A 27,991-nucleotide genomic window follows, 5' to 3' on the forward strand; every position below is an offset into this window, starting at 1 on the left:
AATTTTACCATTAACCTCTCTGGGCTAGGCGGGACGAATTCGTCCCACCTACGCAACAGCCAGTTGAATCCCGTGGCGCGATTTTCAAATACCTTAGAAATGCTATTACTTCAATTTCTCAAACATATGACTATTTTACAGCATTTTTAAAGACAAGACTCTCGTTAATCTAACCACACTGTCCGATTTCAAAAAGGCTTTACAACGAAAGCAAAACATTACATTATGTCAGCAGAGTACCCAGCCAGAAATAATCAGACACCCATTTTTCAAGCTAGCATATGTCACAAAAACCCAGAAGACAGCTAAATGCAGCACTAACCTTTGATGATCTTCATCAGATGACACACCTAGGACATTATGTTATACAATACATGCATGTTTTGTTCAATCAAGTTCATATTTATATCAAAAACCTGCTTTTTACATTAGCATGTGACGTTCAGAACTAGCATACCCCCCGCAAACCTCCGGTGAATTTACTAAATTTAGTTTAGCCCTGACCAAAGTCATAATCCATCGTTATATCCAAATAGCGGCGTTTTGTTCGTGCGTTCCAGACACTATCCGAAATGGTAAATCAGGGTTACGAGCTTGGCGCAATTCGTGACAAAACATTTGTAAATATTCCATTACCGTACTTCGAAGCATGTCAACCGCTGTTTAAAATCCATTTTTATGCCATTTTTCTCGTAAAAAAGCGATAATATTCCGACCGGGAATCTCCGTTTAGGTAAACAGAGGAAAGAAAACAAAGCATTCGGTCGACGCGGGCACGCGCGTGAGTCTCACAGTACTGTAACCAGCCACTACCCAAACACGCTACTTTTTTTCAGCCAGAGCCTGCAAAGCCACGATTCAGCTTTTTGCCGCCTTCTGAGAGCCCATGTGAGACGTAGGAAGTGTCACGTAACAGCAGAGATCCTTTGTAATGGATAGAGATGGCAAAGAAGGCCAAGAAATGGTCAGACAGGGTACTTCCTGTACAGAATCTTCTCAGGTTTTGACCTGCCATTTGTGTTCTGTTATACTCACAGACACCATTCAAACAGTTTTAGAAACTTTGGAGTGTTTTCTATCCAAAGCCAATAATTATATGCATATTCTAGTTACTGGGCAGGAGTAGTAACCAGATTAAATCGGGTCCGTTTTTTTATCCAGCCGTGTCAATACTGCCCCCTAGCCCTAACAGGTTAACCTGTTTGGGCTAGGGGGCAGTATTGAGAATTTTGGAAAAAATATGTGCCCATTTTTAACTGCCTCCTACACCAACTCAGAAGCTAGAATATGCATATTATTGTTCAGGTTTGGATAGAAAACACCTTAAAGTTTCTAAAACTGTTTGAATGGTGTCTGTGAGTATAACAGAACTCCTATGGCAGGCAAAAACCTGACAAGGTTTCATGCAGGAAGTGGCCTGTTTGACAAGGAGTCGTGCGTCTTGCATCTATTTATTGAAGAGTAAGGATCTTAGCTGTAACGTGACAATTCCCAGGGCTCCAATAGGCTCTCAGGACAATCATGAAGGTTGACGAGGCAGCCTCAGGCTGAAACAGATTATCACCTTATCCAAGTGTCCCATTAGGTGACAATGGAATGAGGCGCGTGCGCGATTAGCCCCCGTGGAGTATTTTAATTCGGCTGTTTAGTTTATTGCAGATTCCCGGTCGGAATATTATCGCTTTTCTACGAGATAAATGGCATAAAAATTGGTTTTAAACAGCGGTTGACATGCTTCGAAGTACGGTAATGGAATATTTAGACATTTTTTGTCACGCCATGCGCCATGCGCACGACCGTGGATTACCATTCGTATAGTGTCTAGAACGCACGAACAAAACGACGCTATTTGGATATAACTATGGATTATTTGGGACCAAACCTACATTTGTTATTGAAGTAGAAGTCCTGGGCGTGCATTCTGACGAAGAACAGGAAAGGTAAGAACATTTTTCTTATAGGAAATGTTATTATGGTGAAGGCTAATCTTGCCGGGTGTCTAAAGAGCTAGCCGTGATGGCTGGGCTATGTACTTAGAATATTGCAAAATGTGCTTCATCCGAAAAGCTATTTTAAAATTGGATATATCGAGTGCATAGAGGAGTAATGTATCTATAATTCTTAAAATAATTGTCATGCTTTTTGTGAACGTTTATCGTGAGTAATTTAGCAAACTGTTAGTAAATTCCCCGGAAGTTTGCGGGGGGTATGCTTTTTCTGAACGTCACATGCTAATGTAAAAAGCTGTTTTTTGATATAAATATGAACTTGATTGAACAGACATGCATGTATTGTATAACATAATGTCCTAGGTGTGTCATCTGATGAAGATCATAAAAGGTTAGTGCTGCATTTAGCTGTGGTTTGGGTTTTGGTGACATTATATGCTAGCTTGAAAAATGGGTGTCTGATTATTTCTGGCTGGGCACTCTCCTGACATCATCTAATGTTTTGCTTTCGTTGTAAAGCCTTTTTGAAATCAGACAGTGTGGTTAGATAAACGAGAGTCTTGTCTTTAAATAGCTGTAAAATAGTCATATGTTTGAGAAATTGAAGTAATAGTATTTCAAACGATTCAAAAATCGCGCCACTGGATTAGACTGGCTGTTACGTAGGTGGGACGAATTCGTCCCGCCTAGCCCATAGATGTTAATAAAGTGGTTGGAGTTGAGTCAGTATGTTGGCAGCAGCCACTCAATGTTAGTGATGGCTGTTTAACAGTCTGATGGCCCTGAGATGGAAGCTGTTTTTCAGTCTCTCGGTCCCCGCTTTGATGCACCTGTACTGACCTCGCCTTCTGGATGATAGCGGGGTGAACAGGCAGTGGCTCCGGTGGTTGTTGTCCTTGATGATCTTTTTGGCCTTCCTGTGACATCGGGTGGTGTTGGTGTCCTGGAGGGCAGATAGTTTGCACCCGGTGATGCGTTGTGCAGACCTCACTACGCTCTGGAGAGCCTTCCGGTTATGGCCGGAGCTCTCGATTGTGCATCTGTAAAAGTTTGTGTGTTTTTGGTGACAAGCCAAATTTCTTCAGCCTCCTGAGGTTGAAGAGTCACTGTTGCGCCTTCTTCACCACGCTGTCTGTGTGGGTGGACCATTTCAGTTTGTCCATGATGTGTACGCCGAGGAACTTAAAACTCTCCACTACTGTCCCGTCAATATAGATAGGGGGCTGCTCCCTCCGCTGTTTCCTGAAGTCCACGATCATCTCCTATGTTTTGTTGACATTGAGTGTGAGGATATTTTCCTGACACCACACTCCGAGGGCCCTCACCTCCTCCCTGTAGGCCGTCTCGTTGGTAATCAAGCCTACCACTGTAGTGTCGTCTGCAAACTTGATGATTGCGTTGGAGGCATGCATGGCCACGCAGTCATGGGTGAACAGGTAATACAGTAGAAGGCTGAGAACGCACCCATGTGGGGACCCAGTGTTGAGGATCAGTGGGGTGGAGATGTTGTTACCTACCCTCACCACCTGGGGCGGCCCATCAGGATGTCCAGGACCCAGTTGCACAGGGCGGGGTTGAGACTCAGGGTCTCAAGCTTAATGATGAGTTTGGAGGGTACTATGGTGTTAAATGCTGAGGTGTAATCGATGAACAGCCTTCTTACATAGGTATTCCTCTTATCCAGATGGGTTAGGGCAGTGTGATGGCGATAGCGTCGTCTGTGGACCTATTGTGGCGATAAGAAAATTGGAGTGGGTCTAGGGTGTCAGGTAGGGTGGAGGTGATATGGTCCTTGACTAGTCTCTCAAAGCACTTCATGATGACGGAAGTGAGTGCTACAGGGCGGTAGTCATTTAGCTCAGTTACCTTAGCTTTCTTGGTTACTACTCCTGCCCAGTAACTAGAATATGCATATAATTATTGGCTTTGGATAGAAAATACCCTAAAGTTTCTAAAACGGTTTGAATGGTGTCTGTGAGTATAACAGAACTCATATGGCAGGCCAAAACCTGAGAAGATTCCATGCAGGAAGTGGCCTGTCTGACAATTTCTTGCCCTTCTTGATTATCTCTATCCATTACAGAGGATCTCTGCTGTTACGTGACACTTCCTACGGCTCCCATGGGCTCTCAGAAGGCGGCAAAAAGCTGAATCGTGGCTTTGCAGGCTCTGGTTGAAAAAAAGTAGCGCGTTTGGGTAGTGGCTGGTTACAGTACTGTGAGACTCAGGAGCGTGCCCGCGTCGACAGAATGCTTTGTTTTCTTTCCTCTGTTTACCTAAACGCAGATTCCCGGTCGGAATATTATCGCTTTTTTACGAGAAAAATGGCATAAAAATTGATTTTAAACAGCGGTTGACATGCTTCGAAGTACGGTAATGGAATATTTAGAATTTTTTTTGTCACGAATTGCGCCATGCTCGTCACCCTTATTTACCCTTTCGGATAGTGTCTTGAACGCACGAACAAAACGCCGCTATTTGGATATAACGATGGATTATTTTGGACCAAACCAACATTTGTTATTGAAGTAGCAGTCCTGGGAGTGCATTCTGACGAAGACAACAAAAGGTAATCAAACTTTTATAATAGTAAATATGATTATGGTGAGTGCTAAACTTGCCGGGTGTCTAAATAGTGAGCCCGTGATGCCTGGGCTATGTACTCAGAATATTGCAAAATGTGCTTTCACCGAAAAGCTATTTTAAAATCGGACACCTCAATTGCACAAAGGAGTTCTGTATCTATAATTCTTAAAATAATTGTTATGTTTTTGTGAACGTTTATCGTGAGTAATTTAGTAAAATTTAATGTCCTAGGTGTGTCATCTGATGAAGATCATCAAAGGTTAGTGCTGCATTTAGCTGTCTTCTGGGTTTTTGTGACATTATATGCTAGCTTGAAAAATGGGTGTCTGATTATTTCTGGCTGGGTACTCTGCTGACATAATCTAATGTTTTGCTTTCGTTGTAAAGCCTTTTTGAAATCGGACAGTGTGGTTAGATTAACGAGAGTCTTGTCTTTAAAATGGTGTAAAATAGTCATATGTTTGAGAAATTGAAGTAATAGCATTTTTAAGGTATTTGAAAATCGTGCCATGGGATTACACTGGCTGTTGCGTAGGTGGGACGATTTCGTCCCGCCTAGCCCAGAGAGGTTAAAAGCAGTGGTTCGCGCGTTCAGTTTTGTGCGAATGCTGCCATGAATCCACGGTTTCTGGTTGGGGAATGTTTTAACCTCTATGGGCTAGGTGGGACGCTAGCGTGCCACCCGTGGTGCACTCCATCAACAGCAGGTGCATTTCAAGAGCGGCAAATTTGAATCCAAATAAATGTCAAAATTCAAATTTTTCAAACATACAACTATTTTACACCCTTTGAAAGATAAACATCTCCTTAATCTAACCACGTTTTACGATTTCAAAAAGGTTTTACGGCGAAAGCATAAATTTAGAGTATGTTAGGACAGTACATTTACAAGAGTTGTGTGTAATGTTTTGTCAATTCAAAGACAGGGTCACCAAAACCATAAAACCAGCTAAAATGATGCACTAACCTTTTACAATCTCCATCAGATGACACTCCTAGGACATTATGTTAGACAATGCATGCATTTTTAGTTCTATCAAGTTCATATTTATATCCAAAAACAGCGTTTTACTATGGCATTGATGTTGAGGAAATCGTTTCCCACCAATAACCGGCAGTCAAGTCAGCGTCACAAATTAAATAATTAAAATTAGAAAACATTGGTAAAATATTATATTGTCATTTAAAGAATTATAGATTTACATCTCTTGAACGCAATCAACTTGCCAGATTTAAAAATAACCTTACTGGGAAATCACACTTTCCAATAATCTGAGCACTGCGCCCAGAAAAATACGCGTTGCGATACAGACTAGACGTCATGTTGGGGAGATCTAAAATCGAAAATACTATGTAAATAATCCATTACCTTTGATTCTCTTCATCAGATGTCACTTCCAGGTATCACAGGTCCATAACGAATGTAGTTTTGTTCAAAAAAAGCTCATCATTTATGTCCAAAAATCTCCGTCTTGTTAGCACATGATCTAAGCCAGCCGGACTTCTCGTCATGAACGAGGGGAAAAAATATATTTACGTTCGTTCAAACATGTCAAACGTTGTATAGCATAAATCATTAGGGCCTTTTTTAACCAGAACATGAATAATATTCAAGGTGGACGAATGCATACTCTTTTATAACGTATTGGAACGAGGGTACCCAACATGAACTCGCGCGCCAGGTGTCTAATGGGCCATCATCATTCCATGGCTCTTGTTCGGTCAGATCTCCCTCCAGAAGACTCAAAACACTTTGTAAAGGATGGTGACATCTAGTGGAAGCAATAGGAAGTGCCAAAATATTCCTCAGCCCCTGTGTTTTTCAATGGCATAGGTTTAAAGGTAATACAACACATCAGGTATCCACTTCCTGTCAGAAAATGTCTCAGGGTTTTGCCTGCCAAATGAGTTCTGTTATACTCACAGACACCATTCAAACAGTTTTAGAAAATTTAGGGTGTTTTCTATCCATATGTAATAAGTATATGCATATTCTAGTTACTGGGTAGGAGTGGTAACCAGATTAAATCGGTATGTTTTTTTATCCAGCCGTGTCAATACTGCCCCCTAGCCCTAACAGGTTAATAGACGCTGTGGGTACAACATCACCGATGCACTTCTTAATGAACTCGCACACCGAATCAGCGTATTCGTCAATGTTGTTGTTCGACGCAATGCGGAACATATCCCAGTCCACGTGATCGAAGCAATCTTGAAGCATGGAATCAGATTGGTCGGACCAGCGTTGAACAGACCTGAGGGCGGGAGCTTCCTGTTTTAGTTTCTGTCTATAGGCTTGGAGCAACAAAATGGCGTCGTGGTCAGTTTTTCCGAAAGGAGGGCGGGGGAGCGTCTTATATGCGTCGCAGAAGTTAGAATAACAATGATCCAGGGTTTTGCTACCCCTGCTAGTACAATTGATATGCTGATAGAATTTGGGGAGCCCTTTTTTCAGATTAGTCTTGTTAAAATCCCCGGCTTCAATAAATGCAGCCTCAGGATATGTGGTTTCCAGTTTACATAGTCCAATGAAGTTCTTTCAGGGCCGTCAATGTGTCTGCTTGGGGGTGGGGGATATACACGGCTGTGATTATGATCGAAGAGAATTCTCTTGGTAGATAATGCGGTCGGCATTTGATAGTGAGGAATTCTAAGTCAGGTGAACAAAAGGACTTGAGTTCCTGTATATTGTTATGATCACACCACGTCTCGTTAATCATAAGGCATACACCCCCGCCCTTCTTCTTACCAGAGAGATGCTTGTTTCTGTCGGCGCGATGCGTGAAGAAACCAGGTGGCTGTACCGACTCAGATAGCGTGTCTCGAGTGAGCCATGTTTACGTGAAACAAAGAACGTTACAGTCTCGGATGTCTCTCTGGAATGCTACCCTTGCTCGGATTTCGTCTACCTTGTTGTCAAGAGACTGGACATTGGCGAGTAGTATGCTCGGGAGCGGTGCGCGATGTGCCCGTCTACGGAGCCTGACCAGAAGACCGCTCCGTCTGCCCCTTCTACGGCGTCGTTGTTTTGGGTCGCTGGCTGGGATCCAGACCATTGTCCTGGGTTGTAGGCCAAACAGAGGATCCGCTTCGGGAAAGTCGTATTCCTGGTCATAATGTTGGTGAGTTGACGTTGCTCTTATATCCAATAGTTCCTCCCGACTGTATGTAATAAAACCTAAGATTACCTGGGGTAACAATGTAAAAAATAATACATAAAAAAACAAAATACTGCATAGTTTCCTAGGAACGCGAAGCGAGGCGGCCATCTCTTTTGGCGCCGGAAGTAGGAAGCTGGGACAGTTTCCAAATGAATTGCATCGGTAGAAATAGGCAACTATTTTGTTAGCTGGCTTTGTAAACAAATATCCTTCTCATATGAGCTCCACTGCGCAGGCATCTACTACCTTAACACGACAGCTAAGCTGTCAAATAATAGGAAGACAAGCCAATGAGTATCTGTACCTTGCAAACGTGACAAACCATAACCTAAGCCCAACAGATGAACACAAATTACTCTATCCTTCATTTCAGTGGCTAGTTAGCTGCCCCTTATGGCTGACTAGTGAAAATGATAGCTGAGGTTGATGCTTTGAGTGCAGGCCAAATTTACCGCTACACACCTTTTTTTCTTGCCTGACCAACTAGCTAGCTAGCTATGGCAAGCAACTTGGGCTGTTTCCATAGGAATTACATTGGTAGAAACAAGACAAAGCAACCAACTAGTTAGCTGACTATATACAGCTAAACACAAACTATTTCGATGTGACAGAGAGCAATCATTCGAGCTCCTCCGCTGATGTGCCCGCCTGTCCCAACCAAGCTATCATACATGACAGTACTTGCTATTCCCCAAGTTTCAGAGCATCAAACATCAACAACACCAAACGTACAGTATCAGTCAAAAGTTTGGACACCTACTCATTCAAGGGTTTTTATTTTTACTATTTTCTACATTGTAGAATAATAGTGTAGACATCAAGACTATGAAATTACACACATGGAATCAAGTAGTAACCAAAAAAGTGTTTTGTTTGAGAATCTTCAAGGTAGACACCTTTTGCCTTGATGACAGCTTTGCACACTCTTGGCATTCTCTCAACCAGCTTCACCTGGAATGCTCTTCCAACAGTCTTGAAGGAGTTCCCCCATGCTGGGCAATTGTTGGCTGCGTTTCCTTCACTCTGCGGTCCAACTCATCCCAAACCATTTCAACTGGGTTGAGGTCATCTGATTGTGGAGGCCAGGTCATCACTGTCCTTGGTCAATTATCCCTTCCACAGCCTGGAGGTGTGTTGGGTCATTGTCCTGTTGAAAAACAAATGATAGTCCCACTAAGCGCAAACCAGTTGGGATGGTGTAGCGCTGCAGAATGCTGTGGTAGCTATGCAGGTTAAGTGTGCCTTGAATTGTAAATAAATCACAGACCGTGTCACCAGCAAAGCACCATCACACCACCTCCATGCTTCACCGTGGAAACCATACATGCGTCTCACAAAGACACTCCGGTTGGAACTAAAATTTGCACATTTGGACTCGTCAGACCAAAGGACAGATTTCCACCGGTCTAATGTTCATTGCTCGTGTTTCTTGGCCCAATCAAGTCTCTTCTTCTTATTGGTGTCCTTTAGTAGTGCTTTCTTCGCAGCAATTCAACCATGAAGGCTTAATTCATGCACTCTCTGAACAGTTGTTTGTTTGTTACTTATTTATTTGGGCAGCAATTTCTGAGTCTGGTAAATGTAATGAACTTATCCTCTGTAGCAGAAGTAACTTTGGATCTTTTCCTGTGGCGGTCCTCATGAGAGCCAGTTTCATCAGTGCTTGATGGTTTTTGCGACTGCAATTGAAGAAAGTTTTGAAGTTTTTCGGGTTGACTGACCTTCATGTCTTAAAATAATGGACTGTCGTTTCTCTTTGCTTATTTGAGCTGCTCTTGCCATAATATGGACTTGGTCTTTTACCAAATAGGGCCATCTTCTGTATACCACCACTAACTAGTCACAACACAACTGATTGGCTCAAACGCATTAAGAAGGAAAGAAATTCCACAAATGTACTTTAATAAAGCACACCTGTTAATTGAAATACACTCCAGGTGACTACCTCATGAAGCTGGTTGAGAGAATGCCAAGAGTGTGCAAAGCTGTCATCAAGGCAAAGGGTGGCAATTTGAAGAATCTCCCATTTCAAAATATATTTTGAATCAACTTATTTTTGTTATAACATGATTCCATATGTTATTTCATAGTTTTGATGTCTTCTCTATTATGCTACAATGTTAAAACTAGTAAAGAAAATCGACCCACTTATAACTTGTTTACTCAAAATGTAGCTAAGTTAGCCATGTTATTAATACAACTTTGTTGACATATGCAACACTGAAGTATACTATGGGCTACTCTATAATATACTGCTCAAAAAAATAAAGGGAACACTTAAACAACACAATGTAACTCCAAGTCAATCACACTTCTGTGAAATCAAACTGTCCACTTAGGAAGCAACACTGATTGACAATAAATTTCACATGCTGTTGTGCAAATGGAATAGACAACAGGTGGAAATTATAGGCAATTAGCAAGACACCCCCAATAAAGGAGTGGTTCTGCAGGTGGTAACCACAGACCACTTCTCAGTTCCTATGCTTCCTGGCTGATGTTTTGGTCACTTAGGAATGCTGGCGGTGCTTTCACTCTAGTGGTAGCATGAGACGGAGTCTACAACCCACACAAGTGGCTCAGGTAGTGCAGCTCATCCAGGATGGCACATCAATGCGAGCTGTGGCAAGAAGGTTTGCTGTGTCTGTCAGCGTAGTGTCCAGAGCATGGAGGCGCTACCAGGAGACGTGGAGGAGGCCGTAGGAGGGCAACAACCCAGCAGCAGGACCGCTACCTCCGCCTTTGTGCAAGGAGGAGCAGGAGGAGCACTGCAAGAGCCCTGCAAAATGACCTCCAGCAGGCTACAAATGTGCATGTGTCTGCTCAAACGGTCAGAAACAGACTCCATGAGGGTGGTATGAGGGCCCGACGTCCACAGGTGGGGGTTGTGCTTACAGCCCAACACCGTGCTGGACGTTTGGCATTTGCCAGAGAACACCAAGATTGGCAAATTCGCCACTGGCGCCCTGTGCTCTTCACAGATGAAAGCAGGTTCACACTGAGCACATGTGACAGACGTGACAGTCTGGAGACGCCGTGGAGAACTTTCTGCTGCCTGCAATATCCTCCAGCATGACCGGTTTGGCAGTGGGTCAGTCATGGTGTGGGGTGGCATTTCTTTGGGGGGGCCGCACAGCCCTCCATGTGCTCGCCAGAGGTAGCCTGACTGCCATTAGGTACCGAGATGAGATCCTCAGACCCCTTGTGAGACCATATGCTGGTGCGGTTGGCCCTGGGTTCCTCCTAATGCAAGACAATGAATGCTAGACCTCATGTGGCTGGAGTGTGTCAGCAGTTCCTGCAAGAGGAAGGCATTGATGCTATGGACTGGCCTGCCCGTTCCCCAGACCTGAATCCAATTGAGCACATCTGGGACATCATGTCTTGCTCCATCCACCAACGCCACGTTGCACCACAGACTGTTCAGGAGTTGGCGGATGCTTTAGTCCAGGTCTGGGAGGAGATCCCTCAGGAGACCATCCGCCACCTCATCAGGAGCATGCCCAGGCGTTGTAGGGAGGTCATACAGGCACGTGGAGGCCACACACACTACTGAGCCTCATTTTGACTTGTTTTAAGGACATTACATCAAAGTTGGATCAGCCTGTAGTGTGGTTTTCCACTTTAATTTTGAGTGTGACTCCAAATCCAGACCTCCATGGGTTGATAAATTGGATTTCCATTGATTCTTTTTTGTGTGATTTTGTTGTCAGCACATTCAACTATGTAAAGATAATCTTATTAAATACTTTTATTTCATTTATTCAGATCTAGGGTGTGTTATTTTAGTGTTCCCTTTATTTTTTTTGAGCAGTGTATATTTTGTGGAGGAAATTGATGATCATCTGAAATCTCTCTTGCTCTCTGTCTATAGGGCGTACTCACTCGTCGACTCCAGCCAGGTGTCCACTTTCCTCATCTCCATCCTCCTCATCGTCTATGGCAGCTTCAGGTGAGTCTACACTGTCCATGCTGCTTACATCCCAGATAGGCCAACACTCGTCACTATGGGGCTCATCGTCTTTATGCTATTTACATTATAGTAAGCATTGAACACCTATGTTGAGCTATCCACTCTTTTTTTTTTATTTTTGCTATTAAGTCTTTGCTATTATCTCCGTGAGAGAAGCTTGATTTATTTCAGTTAGTCAACCTTTCTTTCCGCCTTTCCCCCTCTCTCCCCATGCAGATCGTTGAACATGGACTGTGAGAACCAGGAGAAGGATAAGGATGGTAACCCTGTCCCGAATGGGACCTTCAACAATGGCAACACAAACAACAGTGAGTCTCACATATTTGGTGAGACATAAGACATACAGAGCGTGTGTTTTTCTTTTCTGTTTACAAGTTGGAAGTCGTCATACCATGGATTCCGTATATTTAGTGGTTGGTTTGTTTGCTGTTACCCAGGCTATAGATGCAGCACATACAGAAATGTGTATGCCTGTGTGTGTGTGATAGTGATTGTCTGTGTCTAGCTCTGTGTGTTTGAGCATTCTCACTTGTGCATGTATTGTGTTGTCTTGCAGGTATTCAAACCATAGACTCCACGCAGGCTCTGTTCCTGCCCATAGGAGCCTCGGTGTCTCTGCTCGTCATGTTCTTTTTCTTCGACTCTGTCCAGGTGGTTTTCACCATTTGCACCGCAGGTACCTGACCCGTCACACCACACACACAAACAAATGTGCCATAATGTTACAGAGCAATTTCTTGTCTAAAGGCAAGGAGACATTCATTTAGTAGTTTCCTTAGAGCATGATATATTAGTCGTGCAGTTAGGCAAAATGCAGATCATCATGCGTTGATTTAACAAAAACATTTCTCTGCATAATGCATATGGGTGAGATGACAATGATTATCACTCTGTTAAACTGAGTGGAAACCAATGGACTGAAACAAACTGTCTGGTTACGATTACTCTCTCCTTCACTTATCTATCTCCCTCTTTGTTGTTCCTCATCAGTTCTTGCGACAATTGCGTTTGCATTCCTCCTGTTGCCAATGTGCCAGTACTTGACCAGACCCTGCTCCCCACAAAACAAGTAAGTAAGTTTCTTAGTCCATTGTCTCTCTCTCTCCATCTCTCTCCCAGGACCCTGCTGGATTCCTCTCCCCCCTCTGGCTCTCACTCTTTATCTCTATTGTTCTCTCTTATCTCTCACAAATCTGCATAATGCCATTTGAATCGGTGTGTGCCTGTTGGCCTGTGATCACTTTGGCACCAAAAATAGCAAAACACCAATTGTTCCGCAGCATATGCTAATGAGTCTCTATTCACTCCAGAGGCACAACTGATTCGACGCCATCCGTCCTCAGGCTCATCAATAGGATGTTAGAGATGCATGGTATCATGTTGGTCCACATGTCAAACTGAGAGGCTACCATAGCCAAGTCTCCAATGTCACAACTCTTTAATTCCCCTTTTTTGTTTGACAATGTAAAGCATCTGGCCTTTATTTCAACTCTTAACCTGGACAAGGCGGTCCAGGTTTTGAGTAAACTTTGCTATATCTACATATTTAACCCCATATCGACTTGCGTTTAGAGATCATGTATTTTCCAGTGAAGAGATTGTGTTTTATCTAGTGTGTATAAACCATCTCTCTCCCTCCTCCCCCTGTAGGATCTCGTTTGGCTGCTGTGGGCGCTTCACTCTGGCCGAGCTCCTCGCCTTCTCCCTGTCTGTCATGCTGGTGCTGATCTGGGTGCTGACGGGACACTGGCTGCTCATGGACGGTATGTCATTGTGTCATGACTGCCTTGTGTTTTTGAATGTGTGTGGGGGTGTAAACGGCGTGTTTCAGATTGTTTGCCATTGCCTTTCTGTAGTTTGTCTATCTCAGTTTGTGTGTCTTACTCTCCGAGCCCCGTTACATGTGTTCATATTAGAGGTCTTCATGGGTCCAAACGGAACCGGAATTTTTGAGATCGGGACTGGAACGGGCGCGGGTCCTAAATTCAGACTTTTGTCTCAGATCAGGGTTGGGACTGAAATAATTGCCACGGGTCTTGGGTATGTGCAATTAAAATTAATTTACCGACTCGACCTTATTGGACCGGTCCTCTGTTCATTTTGTGTTTGTGTGATGAGAACTGCGCACGCTTGTTATCTGAGTCGGCTAATTGCAACTCAATAAAACGTATAGCTTATGTCCAGCTGAAACTGGTTCCGGCTGCTCATCTCACGTGCGCCTGCTGCTAAGGTGAGACGAGTGAGTAAAATTAGCCTTAGCCTAGGCTACTGTTTTTTGCGAAGATGGAGTAAAACAAAAGTTAAAGGATGAAGAGTATAGTGAAAAGAAGCCGACAAGGGAAATGTCCTCGGACAACTTTTAATATTCTAGTGGACAAAGATGAGAAGCACGTTGGTGTGGCCTAATGGACTGTGCTATTTAGGTTTGATGCAATTTTCTACCTTTCATTTATTTATTTTCATATTCAATCAATTGTAAATCTATTATTATAGACCTATTATTAATCTAAACCAGTAAATAACTTATGCAAAAAGTGGTATGTTTTACTTTTTGTTGGCTAACTTTGTGCTCCGTATTTAGTTTAAGGCTAAATGTCAAAAATATCAATGTTAAAAGTAGGCCTGTTGTAAAATAAATAGCATTAATCTATTGCTGTCATTTGTTGGGTAGGACTACGGTAGGCAATCTCCTTTGTTGCTAAGAGCTTCTATAGGCCTGTTTTTGTGTTTTTATTATAAATGGCTTGACTGACTTTTGTTATTACCCTAATAAAGTTAAGCAACTTTTGTGTAGGTGTGGTATGGTTATTATTAGACTTAGCTAATGCAGGCCTATGAAGGCAGTGCACACAGGCACTCAAACTGACTCTTGACGGTTGAACTTCGGGTGAGGAAGACTGTTTTAGGCTTACCAGAGTTGCTCCTTTAGCCTAACAATTATCATGCTTATCTTTCAAAAAAATATTCTGATAGAAATTTTACGAATTAGCCTCCGTCTGTACACGTATAGCAGTAGTAGCCTGTACAGATATCTGACAAATCTAAATCCATGGTGCCGGCATCTCTCTCTTTCTCTCGTTCTCTCTAGGCTGGTCTCCCGATTATATTATATATATCATACAGTGGATGCGTAGGCCTATATGTGTAACCGATGTGAAATGGCTAGTTAGTTAGCGGTGGTGCGCGCTAATAGCGTTTCAATCGGGTGACATCACTCGCTCTGAGACCTGAAGTAGTTGTTCCCCTTGCTCTGCAAGGGCCGCGGCTTTTGTGGCGCGATGGGTAATGATGCTTCGTGGGTGTCAGTTGTTGATGTGTGCAGAGGGTCTCTGGTTCAAGCCCACGTTGGGGCGAGGAGAGGGACAGAAGCTATGCTGTTACATATGCATGCAATGCCCTGATGCATTTAGCGCTGTAATCTCCAACAGCTGAACCTGAGGTAGGCTATTTGTTGTAGAAAAGTAAAAACCATTAAAACAAGACTACGTTTTGAATATGCTACACAACGAATAGTCGTTTTTGTAATTTGTTATAGGTAGTTAAGGGCACGTAACTGTAGATCATTTGGCCAATATCGCTTGTTTATTGATGGCGCTAGCAGCGCCCAGTTGGGAGTTTTCATTCGTTCTACTTTCGGATCTGAACAGGTCTCTGAGCCGACCCAGCACGGGTCTCTTTACCACGGCCCTTTTCAGAATGGGTCTGACTGTCCTTGGGTCCATTGGGAACAGTCTGTTTTTAAAATGTAATTTCTGCATATTTGGTTGGGTGGTTTTTGGACATGTGAAGACCTCTAGTTCATGTCTGATTCCTCTCTCTCTCGCGTGCTCTCTGAGCTTCATGTGTGTTCATAAAGGTTTGATTCCTCTATCTAAGATCTGTGTGTGTGCATTTCTTTCCCTCTCTCCCCCTCCCTCCATGTGTGATTTTCCTCTATCTCTCTCCTCAGCTCTAGCCATGGGGCTGTGTGTGGCCATGATAGCGTTTGTGCGGCTGCCCAGTCTGAAGGTGTCTTGCCTGCTGCTGTCAGGGCTGCTCATCTATGATGTGTTCTGGGTAAGAGAGCCGTTCCCCTCCCTTCACCCCATTGCCACCCAGTTGACCCAAATACGACTGCTAAAACTCAGGCAGGGCCATGAGTCATCTGGCCCGCTGGGGGGTCCAATCTGGCCCACGGGTGGTTTGAGTAAAAAAAAAAAGTTACAAATATCTTGAATGTGTTCAACGTGCTAATAATCACCAACATTTAAGCTAGACAGTTTGCGAACATGGAAAATTCCAAAACACTATGATGAAAAATGAAGTGGGGGGCTGTCAATATTTTGATCCGTAGTTGCACCACACGTTCCCAAGCCATCTTGGTGTTCAATGTGTACATTTATATGTTTTAAACTGTAGTGCTTTGTGTTTGTTGTAAATGTTTCTGCAACTATGTGTGCTATTTTGGCCAGGGCTCTCTTGTAAAAGAGGTGGTTTATTTCAATGAGACTAACCTGGTAAAATGTAATCCAAGTAAAACTATGGATAGAGGACTATTTTTAGCACATTTTCACGGTGGGGAAATGCGTAAAAAAATTAAGGTGTATGTGTGAATCCCAAAAGAGGCCCGGGGCTTGCCCCGGGGCCGCTGTAAAATCAAATCAAATTTTATTGGTCACATACACATGGTTAGCAGATGTTAATGCAAGTGTAGCGAAATGCTTGTGCTTCTAGTTCTGACCGTGCAGTAATATCTAACAAGTAATCTAACAATTTCACAAGTGTAAAGGAATGAATAAGAATATGTACATATAAATATATGGATGAGCGATGGCCGAACGGCATAGGCAAGATGCAGTAGATGGTATAGAGTACAGTATATACATATGAGATGAGTAATGTAGGGTATGTAAACATTATATAACGTGGCATTGTTTGTGACTAGTGATACATTTATTACATCCAAATGTTAATTATAAAAGTGGCTAGAGTTGAGTCAGTATGTTGGCAGCAGCCACTCAATGTTAGTGATGGCTGTTTAACAGTCTGATGGCCTTGAGATAGAAGCTGTTGTTCAGTCTCTCGGTCCCAGCTTTGATGCACCTGTAATGACCTCGCCTTCTGGATGGTAGCGGGGTGAACAGGCAGTGGCTCGGGTGGTTCTTGATAATCTTTTTGGCCTTCCTGTGACATCAGGTGGTATAGGTGTCCTGGAGGGCAGGTAGTTTGCCCCCGGTGATGCTTTGTGCAGACCTCAGTACCCTCTGCAGAGCTTTACGGTTGTGGGCGGAGCAGTTGCCGTACCAGGCGGTGATACAGCCCGACAGGATGCGCTCGATTGTGCATATTTAAAAGTTTGAGTGTTTTTGGTGACGAGCCAAATTTCTTCAGCCTCCTGAGGTTGAAGAGGCACTGTTGCGCCTTCACCATGCTGTCTGTGTGGGTGGACCATTTCAGTTTGTCCATGATGTGTACGCCGAGGAACTTAAAACTTTCGACCTTCTCCACTACTGTCCCGTCGATGGGGGTGCTCCCTCTGCTGTTTCCTGAAGTCCACGATCATCTCCTTTGTTTTGTTGACATTGAGTGTGAGGCTATTTTCCTGACACCACACACCGAGGGCCCTCACCACCTCCCTGTAGGCCGTCTTGTCGCTCTAAACGATGTCAAAGTGGCTTACTGTATGTGCGAAGACATCAGGTACAGCGTTCCACTGTTCCAGGTCTCTTAGGTTAATTAAGGTGGACAGAGCAGAACAGGGAATAGAGCAGAATGGTATAGACTGACATTTCCATGCTAACAGGACAGTGAACATTTATGGTTATTCCCGCTGTACACCATGGTAGAGCCTTAAAGGCCAACTATGTTCTTCAATCACATTTGTCGTGGTTAGACAACATGTGTAAGACAGAACTACAAACAGTGGCAATTTCTTAGGATTGCTTAGGATTTCTCCAGTAGATGACTCTTCCCTATGTGTCTGTCCTGCAGGTGTTCTTCTCGGCCTACATCTTCAACAGCAACGTGATGGTGAAGGTGGCCACCCAGCCAGCTGACAACCCCTTAGACGTGCTCTCCAGGAAGCTCCACCTGGGCCCTGGGATGGGCCGTGACGTCCCACGCTTGTCTCTGCCCGGCAAGCTGGTTTTCCCCAGGTACCATAGCCTGACCGTGGGGGGTGGGTCGCTGGACTTGTGTGTGTGAACCTCCATCTCCATTCACTAGAGCTGTATTGATTAACCTCTATGGGCTAGGTGGGACGCTAGCGTCCCCCCCGTGGTGCACTCCATCAACAGCAGGTGCATTTCAAGAGCGGCAAATTTGAATCCAAATAAATGTCAAAATTCAAATTTTTCAAACATACAACTATTTTACACCCTTTGAAAGATAAACATCTCCTTAATCTAACCACGTTTTACGATTTCAAAAAGGTTTTACGGCGAAAGCATAAATTTAGAGTATGTTAGGACAGTACATTTACAAGAGTTGTGTGTAATGTTTTGTCAATTCAAAGACAGGGTCACCAAAACCATAAAACCAGCTAAAATGATGCACTAACCTTTTACAATCTCCATCAGATGACACTCCTAGGACATTATGTTAGACAATGCATGCATTTTTAGTTCTATCAAGTTCATATTTATATCCAAAAACAGCGTTTTACTATGGCATTGATGTTGAGGAAATCGTTTCCCTCCAATAACCGGCAGTCAAGTCAACACCACAAATTAAATAATTAAAATTAGAAAACATTGGTAAAATATTATATTGTCATTTAAAGAATTATAGATTTACATCTCTTGAACGCAATCAACTTGCCAGATTTAAAAATAACCTTACTGGGAAATCACACTTTGCAATAATCTGAGCACTGCGCACAGAAAAATACGCGTTGCGATACAGACTAGACGTCATGTTGGGGAGATCTAAAATCGAAAATACTATGTAAATAATCCATTACCTTTGATTCTCTTCATCAGATGTCACTTCCAGGTATCACAGGTCCATAACGAATGTAGTTTTGTTCAAAAAAGCTCATCATTTATGTCCAAAAATCTCCGTCTTGTTAGCACATGATCTAAGCCAGCCGGACTTCTCGTCATGAACGAGGGGAAAAAATATATTTACGTTCGTTCAAACATGTCAAACGTTGTATAGCATAAATCATTAGGGCCTTTTTTAACCAGAACATTAATAATATTCAAGGTGGACGAATGCATACTCTTTTATAACGTATTGGAACGAGGGTACCCAAGATGAACTCGCGCGCAAGGTGTCTAATGGGCCATCATCGTTCCATGGCTCTTGTTCGGTCAGATCTCCCTCCAGAAGACTCAAAACACTTTGTAAAGGCTGGTGACATCTAGTGGAAGCAATAGGAAGTGCCAAAATATTCCTCAGCCCCTGTGTTTTTCAATGGCATAGGTTTAAAGGTAATACAACACATCAGGTATCCACTTCCTGTCAGAAAATGTCTCAGGGTTTTGCCTGCCAAATGAGTTCTGTTATACTCACAGACACCATTCAAACAGTTTTAGAAACTTTAGAGTGTTTTCTATCCATATATAATAAGTATATGCATATTCTAGTTACTGGGTAGGATTAGTAACCAGATTAAATCGGGTACATTTTTTTTATCCAGCCGTGCAAATACTGCCCCCTAGCCCTAACAGGTTAACCTCTGCCGTTGTTATGAGCGCTGAAACTCACGCTTGTATTTCCTCTATTCTTGCCCTTTTCCACCCTCCCTCACTCCTGCTTTTACCTTCCTGCGATGATGCAACCCACGACTGTCATCTCCTTATTATTCCCGCTCCTCCTCTTTGCATCCTGCCCTTCACCTTGTCTTGGTTCCCTCCCCTCCTTCTTATTTTCTCCCTATATTTCATCTATCCCTCCCCCTCTATCTCAACCCTCTCTCCCTCCAGTTCCACAGGCAGTCACTTCTCCATGCTAGGGATCGGGGACATAGTGATGCCGGGGCTACTGCTGTGCTTTGTGCTGCGCTACGACAACTACAAGAAGCAGGCCAACGGGGAGGCAGGGGGGCCAGGCACACCCGGACGCATGGGGCGCGTCTCCTACTTCCACTGCACTCTCATCGGATACTTTGTGGGTAAGAACAGAGTGGAGAAGCGAGAGCGGTGGGATGGCCCATCATGTAACACAGGGCTGCCCAATCCTGTTCCTGTCAGAGCTACCCTCCTGTCAGAGCTACCCTCGAGTAGTGACTAGGGCTTGGCAAAGAGTCAAACTTTCCGGTAAATTTCTGGAATTTTCCCGAACGTTTTTCATGTGAAGTTAAGCCCGGGAATTTAGCTTAAATTCATCAAAAAATGTTGCTTATAACAGTGAACATTTTTGGGGGGATACTACACATAAGGCAATTCTAGGTCTTGTGGCATATTTTGGTTAAACTATCCCCAATTCAATGGAATTGCAACCCTCTGCATGCACAGTGCATTCTTCCATCACATGTGCTGTGCACTCTTCCATCACATGTACAGCTGATTCTCAAGATATTACACACTAATGAGATGCTATTGAGCCCACACTACTACACTGTCTGAGCCAAGGACTACATACTTTTTGGTAAGTTTTGATTACAATACTGGGTGGGGTGAATATATTTTGACACATTATTTTTTTAACTAGTAAATTGCAGCCTACAGCAAAGTGTGTTTTAAATCATTTCTAACTTGTTAATAATTTCTGCTAGTTAGTTTCTGCTACCATGTGGGTTTTAGCTTGCTTGAGCCTGCTAATTGAGGAGTGTTAATTCACCTGTTTCCATACATGTTTCATTTGAAAACATCTATCTTACAAAGGAGTTGTTTAATCTAACTGCTTAACTATTTATCTGTACATGGAATTGTATTTGTTTTTTGTTTTTACAAATTTTTCCTAATCTTTACAGGAAAATGCCATGGGCACTATCTGATGTGTGAAGACATTTCACTGCAGTTAGTGTAGAAGGAAAAGCTGTGTACATTTGCAAATACAGTGCCAAATCATTTGAAGAATGCAACAAAGATGCAGAATCATCTGGCCAAGTGCATAAAGATCCCTCAGTGCTCACAACAAGCAGCAAATGACAAATGTCCCTCTACCTCTATTTGAGGTGAAAATGATGAATCGGACACCTTATCGATAGCAACAGCTCATGGTCCTCCTGGAATCAACATTTTGACTCAATGGAGGAACGTAGTCAGAGGTGCTGATGAATGTCTTGCTCGAGCTGTGTATGCAACTGGTTCACCTCTGATGCTCCCAGGCAATGTGCATTGGAAGAGATTTCTGAATGTTCATCGCCCAGCATACAGCCCTCCAACCAGACATGCTTCATCTACTCATTTGCTGGATGCAGAGTTCAAGTGAAGGTCAAGCAAGTCATAGAGAAATAAGACTGTATTGCAATCATCTCTGATGGGTGGTCGAATGTTCGTGGCCAAGGAATAATTAACTACATCTCCACCCCTCACAGACACCAGGGACAACAGACACACCAGTCTCTACATTGCAGATGAGCTGAAGGCAGTCATCAATGACCTTGGACCACAAAGTATTTGCATTGGTGACAGACAATGCTGCGAACATAAAGGCTGCCTGGTCTGAAGTGGAGTCGTATTCTCACATCATACCCATTGGCTGTGCTGCTCATGCATTGAATCTGCTCCTCAATGACATCATGGCACTGAAAACAATGGATACACTCTACAAGAGAGCCAAGGAAATGGTTAGGTATGTGAAGGGTCATCAAGTTATAGCAGCAATCTACCTCACCAAGCAAAGTGAGAAGAATAAGAGCACCACATTGAAGCTGCCCAGCAACACCCATTGGGGTGGTGTTGTCATTATGTTTAACAGTCTCCTGGAGGGAAAGGAGTCTCTCCAAGAAATGGCTAATCACAGTCTGCTGATATGGACAGCCCCATCAAGAGGATCCTCCTGGGGAGAGAGTGGTAAGCAGCCTGGAACTCCTGAAACCTATAGCAGTAGCATTGCACGGATTGAGAGAGACAATGCCATCCTGTCTGATATTCAGACTCTGCTTGCAGATGTAAGAGAAGAAATCTGTACTGCCCTGCCCACTTCACTGTTGCTCCAAGCAGAGAACTGCAGTTCTGGAAAACATCAAAAAGCGTGAAGACTTCTGCCTGAAGCCCATACATGCCGCAGCGTACATGTTGGACCCCATGTATGCTGGCAAAAGCATCCTGTCTGGTGCAGAGATCCACAAGGCCTATGGTGTCATCACTGCCATGTCTCGCCACCTTGGCCTGGATGAGGGCAAGGTTCTTAGCAGTCTGGCGAAGTACACTTCCCAAGCAAGGGCTTTGGGATGCAGCTACAATATGACTGTCGTGCCAATATATCTGTTAGATTGTGAAGTTGAAGTTAGATTGTGTTATACCGTTAAATCAGAATAGAGAGAGCCCCATTGAAATCACTTATCAGTTTAGTTGCCACCCTAGGGTGCTGGATTACTTATATTTAGAACTTTTTATTATTCAAAACGTCAAATACCGTCATACAGTCAAATGTGAAAAATATTATGAGATTTAGGCCATATCCCCCAGCCCTAGTAGTAACTAACCTGATTCAGCTCATCAACCAGGTAATTATTAGAATCAGGTGTGCTAGAACCTATGGTCCCGTGTGGCTCAGTTGGTAGAGCATGGTGTTTGCAACGCCAGGGTTGTGGGTTCGTTTCCGACGGGGGACCAGTACGGAGAAAAAAATAAATAAATGATATGTATGAAATGTATGCATTCACTACTGTAAGTCGCTCTGAATAAGAGCGTCTGCTAAATGACTAAAATGTAAACCTACAGGACAGGAGCTCTCCAGCAACATGGTTGGGCTGCCCTGATGTAACACAACCACTGGTTTAGAGATGACAGCTTAATACAGAAGCATGTCTGTTCTATGAAATACACTGAGTGTACAAAACACTAGGAACACACGCTCTTTCCATGACATAGACCGACCAGGTGAATCCAGGTGACCGCTATGATCACTTATTGATGTCACCTTCAATCCACTTCAATCAGTGTAGATGAAAGGGAGGAGACTGGTTAAAGAAGGATTTTTAAGCTTTGAGATATGGACTGTGTATGTGACTTTCAGAGGGTGAATGGGCAAGACAAAATTATTAAGTGCCTTTTGAATGGGGTATGGTGGTACATGCCAGGCGCACTGGTTTGAGTGTGTCAAGAACTGTAACGCTGCTGGGTTTTTCACGCTCAACTGTCTCACGTGTGTATCAAGAATGGTCAACCACCCAACGGACATCCAGCCAGTTGTCAAATTGTGCAGAGCAACAGATGGGCTGGAATTAGTCAAATGACAGTTCATTACGTCATTGGTGACCAAATGCCTTGTTATCCTCTACCAGCCAACTTGACACAACTGTGGGAAGCATTGGAGTCAACATGGGCCAGCATCCCTGTGGAACGCCTGACAATTTTGAGGCTGTTCCCGAAGTCAAAAGTGGTGCAACTCAATATTAGGAAAGTGTTCCTAATGTTTTGTACTTGCAGTGTATATTTAAGCAATAAGGCCCAAGGGGGTGTGGTATATGGCCAATATACCACAGCTAAGGATACAGCCCATAGAAATATACCACAAACACCTGATGTGCTATTATAAACTGGTTGCCAACATAATTAGAGCAGTAAAAATAAATGTTTTCAGCCAATCAGCATTCAGGGCTCGAACCACCCAGTTTATAATGGCAAATAAATGTATTCTCAAATTGTGTGTGTGCACTGAATTAACATGCATGATTGTTGCTGACACGTCGATGTTTAGATGAAGAGAATTAAAAAGTCTTATGAGCACAATCGCGGAGCTCAACTCAAACAGTGGTGTGTAGCTGTTGTCAGTCATTCAAAGCTTATACTTTACCATTCAGGTATGGCTGCAACTTTCCAGTGCTCATATTTTTGCCATGTAATGTTATTAGAACAAAATCAGGCAACCCCATAGAATAGTTTAACTATTTACCTAGTTGCCTTGTGTGTTCTATGCCAGATAAATATTCCTCTTGAATGCACCTCAAGTTGCAAGAGTCATAGAGAGGGTAACATGTATTCTGACAAGCAGTCAATGCACAACAATTCTTAATACAAAAATACTTTTGAACGCTGTTTTAGCTTTTAGCAAAAAAGAGGGGGGGTTTTCCATTGCTACCACTTTCTTAATTAGTCCTTCAATTGCACGAGTGGCATTATTTTACAAATTCAGTTACAACCGGTGTTTCAAGCATGGTTTAGGTGCAGCTGCGCAACAGTACAGTTGTGGCCAAAAGTTTTGAGAATGACACACACATTAATTTTAACAAAGTCTGCTGCCTCAGTTTATGATGGCAATTTGCATATACTCCAGAATGTTATGAAGAGTGATCAGATGAATTACAATGTCCCTCTTTGCCATGCAAATGACCTGAATCCCCCAAAAACATTTCCACTGCATTTCAGCACTGCCACAAAAGGACCAGCTGACATCATGTCAGTGATTCTTTCGTTAACACAGGTGTGAGTGTTGACGAGGACAAGGCTGGAGATCACTCTGTCATGGTGATTGAGTTCGAATAACAGACTGGAAGCTTCAAAAGGAGGGTGGTGCTGGGAATCATTGTTCTTCTGTCAACCATGGTTACCTGCAAGGAAACACGTGCCGTCGTCATTGCTTTGCACAAAAAAGGCTTCACAGGCAAGGATATTTCTGCCAGTAAGATTGCACCTAAATCAACAATTTATCGGGTTATCAAGAACATCAAGGAGAGCGGTTCAATTGTTGTGAAGAAGGCTTCAGGGCGCCCAAGAAAGTCCTGCAAGCGCCAGGAACTTCTCCTAAAGTTGATTCGGCTGTGGGATCGGGGCACCACCAGTACGGTGCTTGTTCAGGAATGGCAGCAGGCAGGTGTGAGTGCATCTGCACGCACAGTGAGGCGAAGACTTTTGGAGGATGGCCTGGTGTCAAGAAGGGCAGCAAAGAAGCCACTTATCTCTAGGAAAAACATCAGGGACAGACTGATATTCTGCGACAGGTACAGGGATTGGACAGCTGAGGACTGGGGTAAAGTAATTTTCTCTGAATCCCCTTTCTGATTGTTTGGGGAATCTAGAAAAAAGCCTGTCCGGAGAAGACAAGGTGAGCACTACCATCAGTCCTGTGTCATGCCAACAGTAAAACATCCTGAGACCATTCATGTGTGGGGTTGCTATTCAGCCAAGGGAGTGGGCTCACTCACAATTTTTCCCAAGAACACTGCCATGAATAAAGAATGGTACCAACACATATTCCGAGAGCAACTTCTCCCAACCATCCAGGAACAGTTTGGTGACGAACAATGCCTTTTCCAGCATGATGGAGCACCTTGCCATAAGGCAAAAGTGATAACTAAGTGACTCGGGGAACAAAACATCAATATTATGGGTCCATGGCCAGGAAACTCCCCAGACCTTAATCTCATTGAGAATTTGTGGTCAATCCTCAAGAGGTGGGTGGCCAAACAAAACCCCACAAATTCCAAGCATTGATTATGCAAGAATGGGCTGCCGTCAGTCAGGATGTGGCCCAGAAGTTAATTGACAGCATGCCAGGGTGGATTGCAGAGGTCTTGAGAAAGAAGGGTCAACACTGCAAATATTGACTCTTTGCATCAACTTCATGTAATTGTCAGTAAAAGCCTTTGACACTTATGAAATGCTTGTAATTATACTTCAGTATTCCATAGTAACATCTGACAAAAATATCTAAAGACACTGAAGCAGCAAACTTTGTGGAAATTAATATTTGCATCATTCTCAACTTTTGGCCACGACTGTAATAGCTCTTTTTGGTGAAAGTTGGGAACCGAATCGCATATGTGAAAGGGCTCCTTGATTTGCATGCTGTTTCTATTGCTTTTTGGTCTCCAGCTGTTTACTTATCTGCAGATAAATTATAAAAGTGTTCTCTGAAGATGGTAATTCCTCAGTGCAGGAGCAATTTTAGTGAGGAGAGAGCCTCATTCTAGTCCACACACTTTTCTTCAGTGCATACATTATTTTTGTATTTTTTTTTGCAGGCCATCTAATAATTTGGTCAGGTAACAATGTATTTCAACTCGTATTTCATAATCTGACATGTGGTAGGAAATATTTTAGGCTTTAAATTAATGTACCATTTTTTTCTTAATGGTTTTAGGTCAAATTTCTATGCATTACTGAACAAAGAGCCGTTTGGGAGCCATGTGTACGGCTCTTTTTAGATGAATGGAGCCAAATGGTCCTTCTCACAGAAAAGACTCAGAATGCCCATCGCTACATAATACTGCTCAAAGGGGACAATGGAGTCTTAAAAGGGCAATGCCATGCTTTGTAATAAAAACATAACAATAATGAGTTATGTATATTTATAATAGAATAATTATTAAAAATAATAACATTCAGGATTGACAAACCCCATGCTTCAGCCTATGTAACATTTTGTAGCCACTATGCTTCATCGGTTGGGCTGCAGGTGAGGATGCTTATTGCTAATAGCACATCTGACAATAGACTACGCCTCATTCAGCTTATTGAGGGCTTGATAATTGGTTGACAAGTTTAGGCGTGCTTGTCCATTGTTACATTACAAAGGTGTAATGTTGGGGGTACTCGAGGACCCGGGTTGGGAAACACTGGGCTTTATGCATGGTCCAATATGTTAAAATATACATCTGAAAATGTATATTTTTTTAAAAAGTAACAAAAACAGTACAACCCCTCATTCTCCCATCCATCCCCTCCCTCCAAACCACCCACCCACCAAGGCATCTATAAAAGTAAGTTAAATAGGAAAGAAAACCTCAAACAAACAATGGGGGGGAGTTCAACTAAAATTATTAGCAGCACAAATGGCCAATAGAACAGACATGACTGCTTACCAAACTATGCATGTTACACTAAGTAAAAGACATGCTCTCCACGAGTTGTATTAATGGGGACCCAGTTTAAGTCTAACTTTTGTTGGGACCCATGCGCAATGTACCTAACCTTCTGCAGAGGCAGAGCTCACATCACCTCCTTAACCCAATGCATGAAGGAGTGCGGCTTTGCAGACTTCCAGTGAAAGAGGACAAGGTGGCGAGCTAGCATTCTGGTCTAGGGGAGGACCCCAAAAATGGCAGTGACCAGGTTGGGGCTAACAGTTGTATTACACATGTGAGAGTGCCTCAAATGGGGTCCCAGAGGCCACTCAAAGATTAGATTGGCATGACCAAAACTTGTCCCACAGTTGCTGGACTCAGGTGGCATCTCAAACACTTGGTCAACATTTGGGTATATTTTTGCCAATCTGTCATTTGAGTAATGGAGACGGTGCAAAACCTTAAACTGAATGCCTTATGCAAAATGATGCGTGGATAAGCCTAATACTTTTTTTTTCCATATATCATCGGCTAGCTCGTCACCTATGTCTTGCTCCCATGCAGATGTTGTATTTGCAAAGGAAGGCAGATTAATGTTCTGTATTATGTTGTATAATCTGGAGATTGGGCCCTTCAGATAAGGGTTAAGATCTAAGCACCTCTCGACTGGACACTTAGTAGGCTCGAGTGGAAATGAAGGGAAATGTTTTTGGGCAAAGCTGAGTTTGCAGGTATCTAAAAAAGTGGGTATTGGGAATATTATGGTCAACCCTCAGAGTATGGAATGAGATTAATGTGTTATCAATAAATAGGTCACAAAAAAAAACACTACACCGTTCCTATGCCGGAACGGAATTCCGTGTCAATCTGTGACGCTGGGATTAGATGTTAATGGGGAGAAGCCGCTCGCTTGTTTAAGGCTAAAGTGACTTCGGAATTGGTACCAGATTTTAAGGGAGTTCTTAAGTGGGGTTCAAAACATGGGTGCCAAGGTTCATGGGCATTGGGGAGCACTGGAGCGAGACAGGAGAAGTTGGAAGGCTTGACTGTAACTCCTTGATGGCCCAAGTTGGGTCATCCTTGTTCTCAAATGTAGAAACCCAATAAACGCATTTAGATGTATTTGCTGACTGGTAGTATTGTAAAAAATTGGGAAGGCCCAGCCCGCCTACTGGCTTAGGTCTCTAGATATACCTTTCTCATTTGTGGATTTGACTTATTCCAAATGAAGTTGGAAATGTAGCTGTCCAATTGTTTGCGCATCAACTTTGGCAGAAAAATATGAATAATTTGGAATAAGTACAAAAACCAAGGTAGTACAGTCATCTTAACAGAATTAATGCGACATGTTAATACAATGGAAGAGACTACCACCTTATGAAATCCTGCTTAGTGCGCTCCAGGAGTGTTTTCAAGTTATGTTTAAACAGAGCCTTAAATGAGC

General features: G+C 43.1%; 1 protein-coding gene across 2 annotated transcripts in view; it reads left to right on the top strand.

Moving 5' to 3' along the window:
* LOC106563206 (signal peptide peptidase-like 3) overlaps positions 1–27,991 on the top strand; it is a 49,309-nt gene that overhangs the window by 11,433 nt on the left and 9,885 nt on the right. The window contains exons 2-9 of one of the 2 annotated variants that reach the window (XM_014128551.3): positions 11,571–11,648; positions 11,886–11,977; positions 12,226–12,345; positions 12,660–12,738; positions 13,320–13,432; positions 15,619–15,725; positions 17,640–17,803; positions 19,577–19,764. In XM_014128551.3, coding sequence (XP_013984026.2) covers positions 11,571–11,648; positions 11,886–11,977; positions 12,226–12,345; positions 12,660–12,738; positions 13,320–13,432; positions 15,619–15,725; positions 17,640–17,803; positions 19,577–19,764 — 941 coding nt within the window. Of the gene's footprint in view, positions 1–11,570; positions 11,649–11,885; positions 11,996–12,225; positions 12,346–12,659; positions 12,739–13,319; positions 13,433–15,618; positions 15,726–17,639; positions 17,804–19,576; positions 19,765–27,991 lie in introns of both variants that reach the window. The other variant, XM_014128550.3, reaches the window with a different exon arrangement.

This window comes from Salmo salar, chromosome 11 (assembly GCF_965601325.2).
Source record: "Salmo salar chromosome 11, fSalSal1, whole genome shotgun sequence".
NCBI lineage: Eukaryota > Metazoa > Chordata > Actinopteri > Salmoniformes > Salmonidae > Salmo > Salmo salar.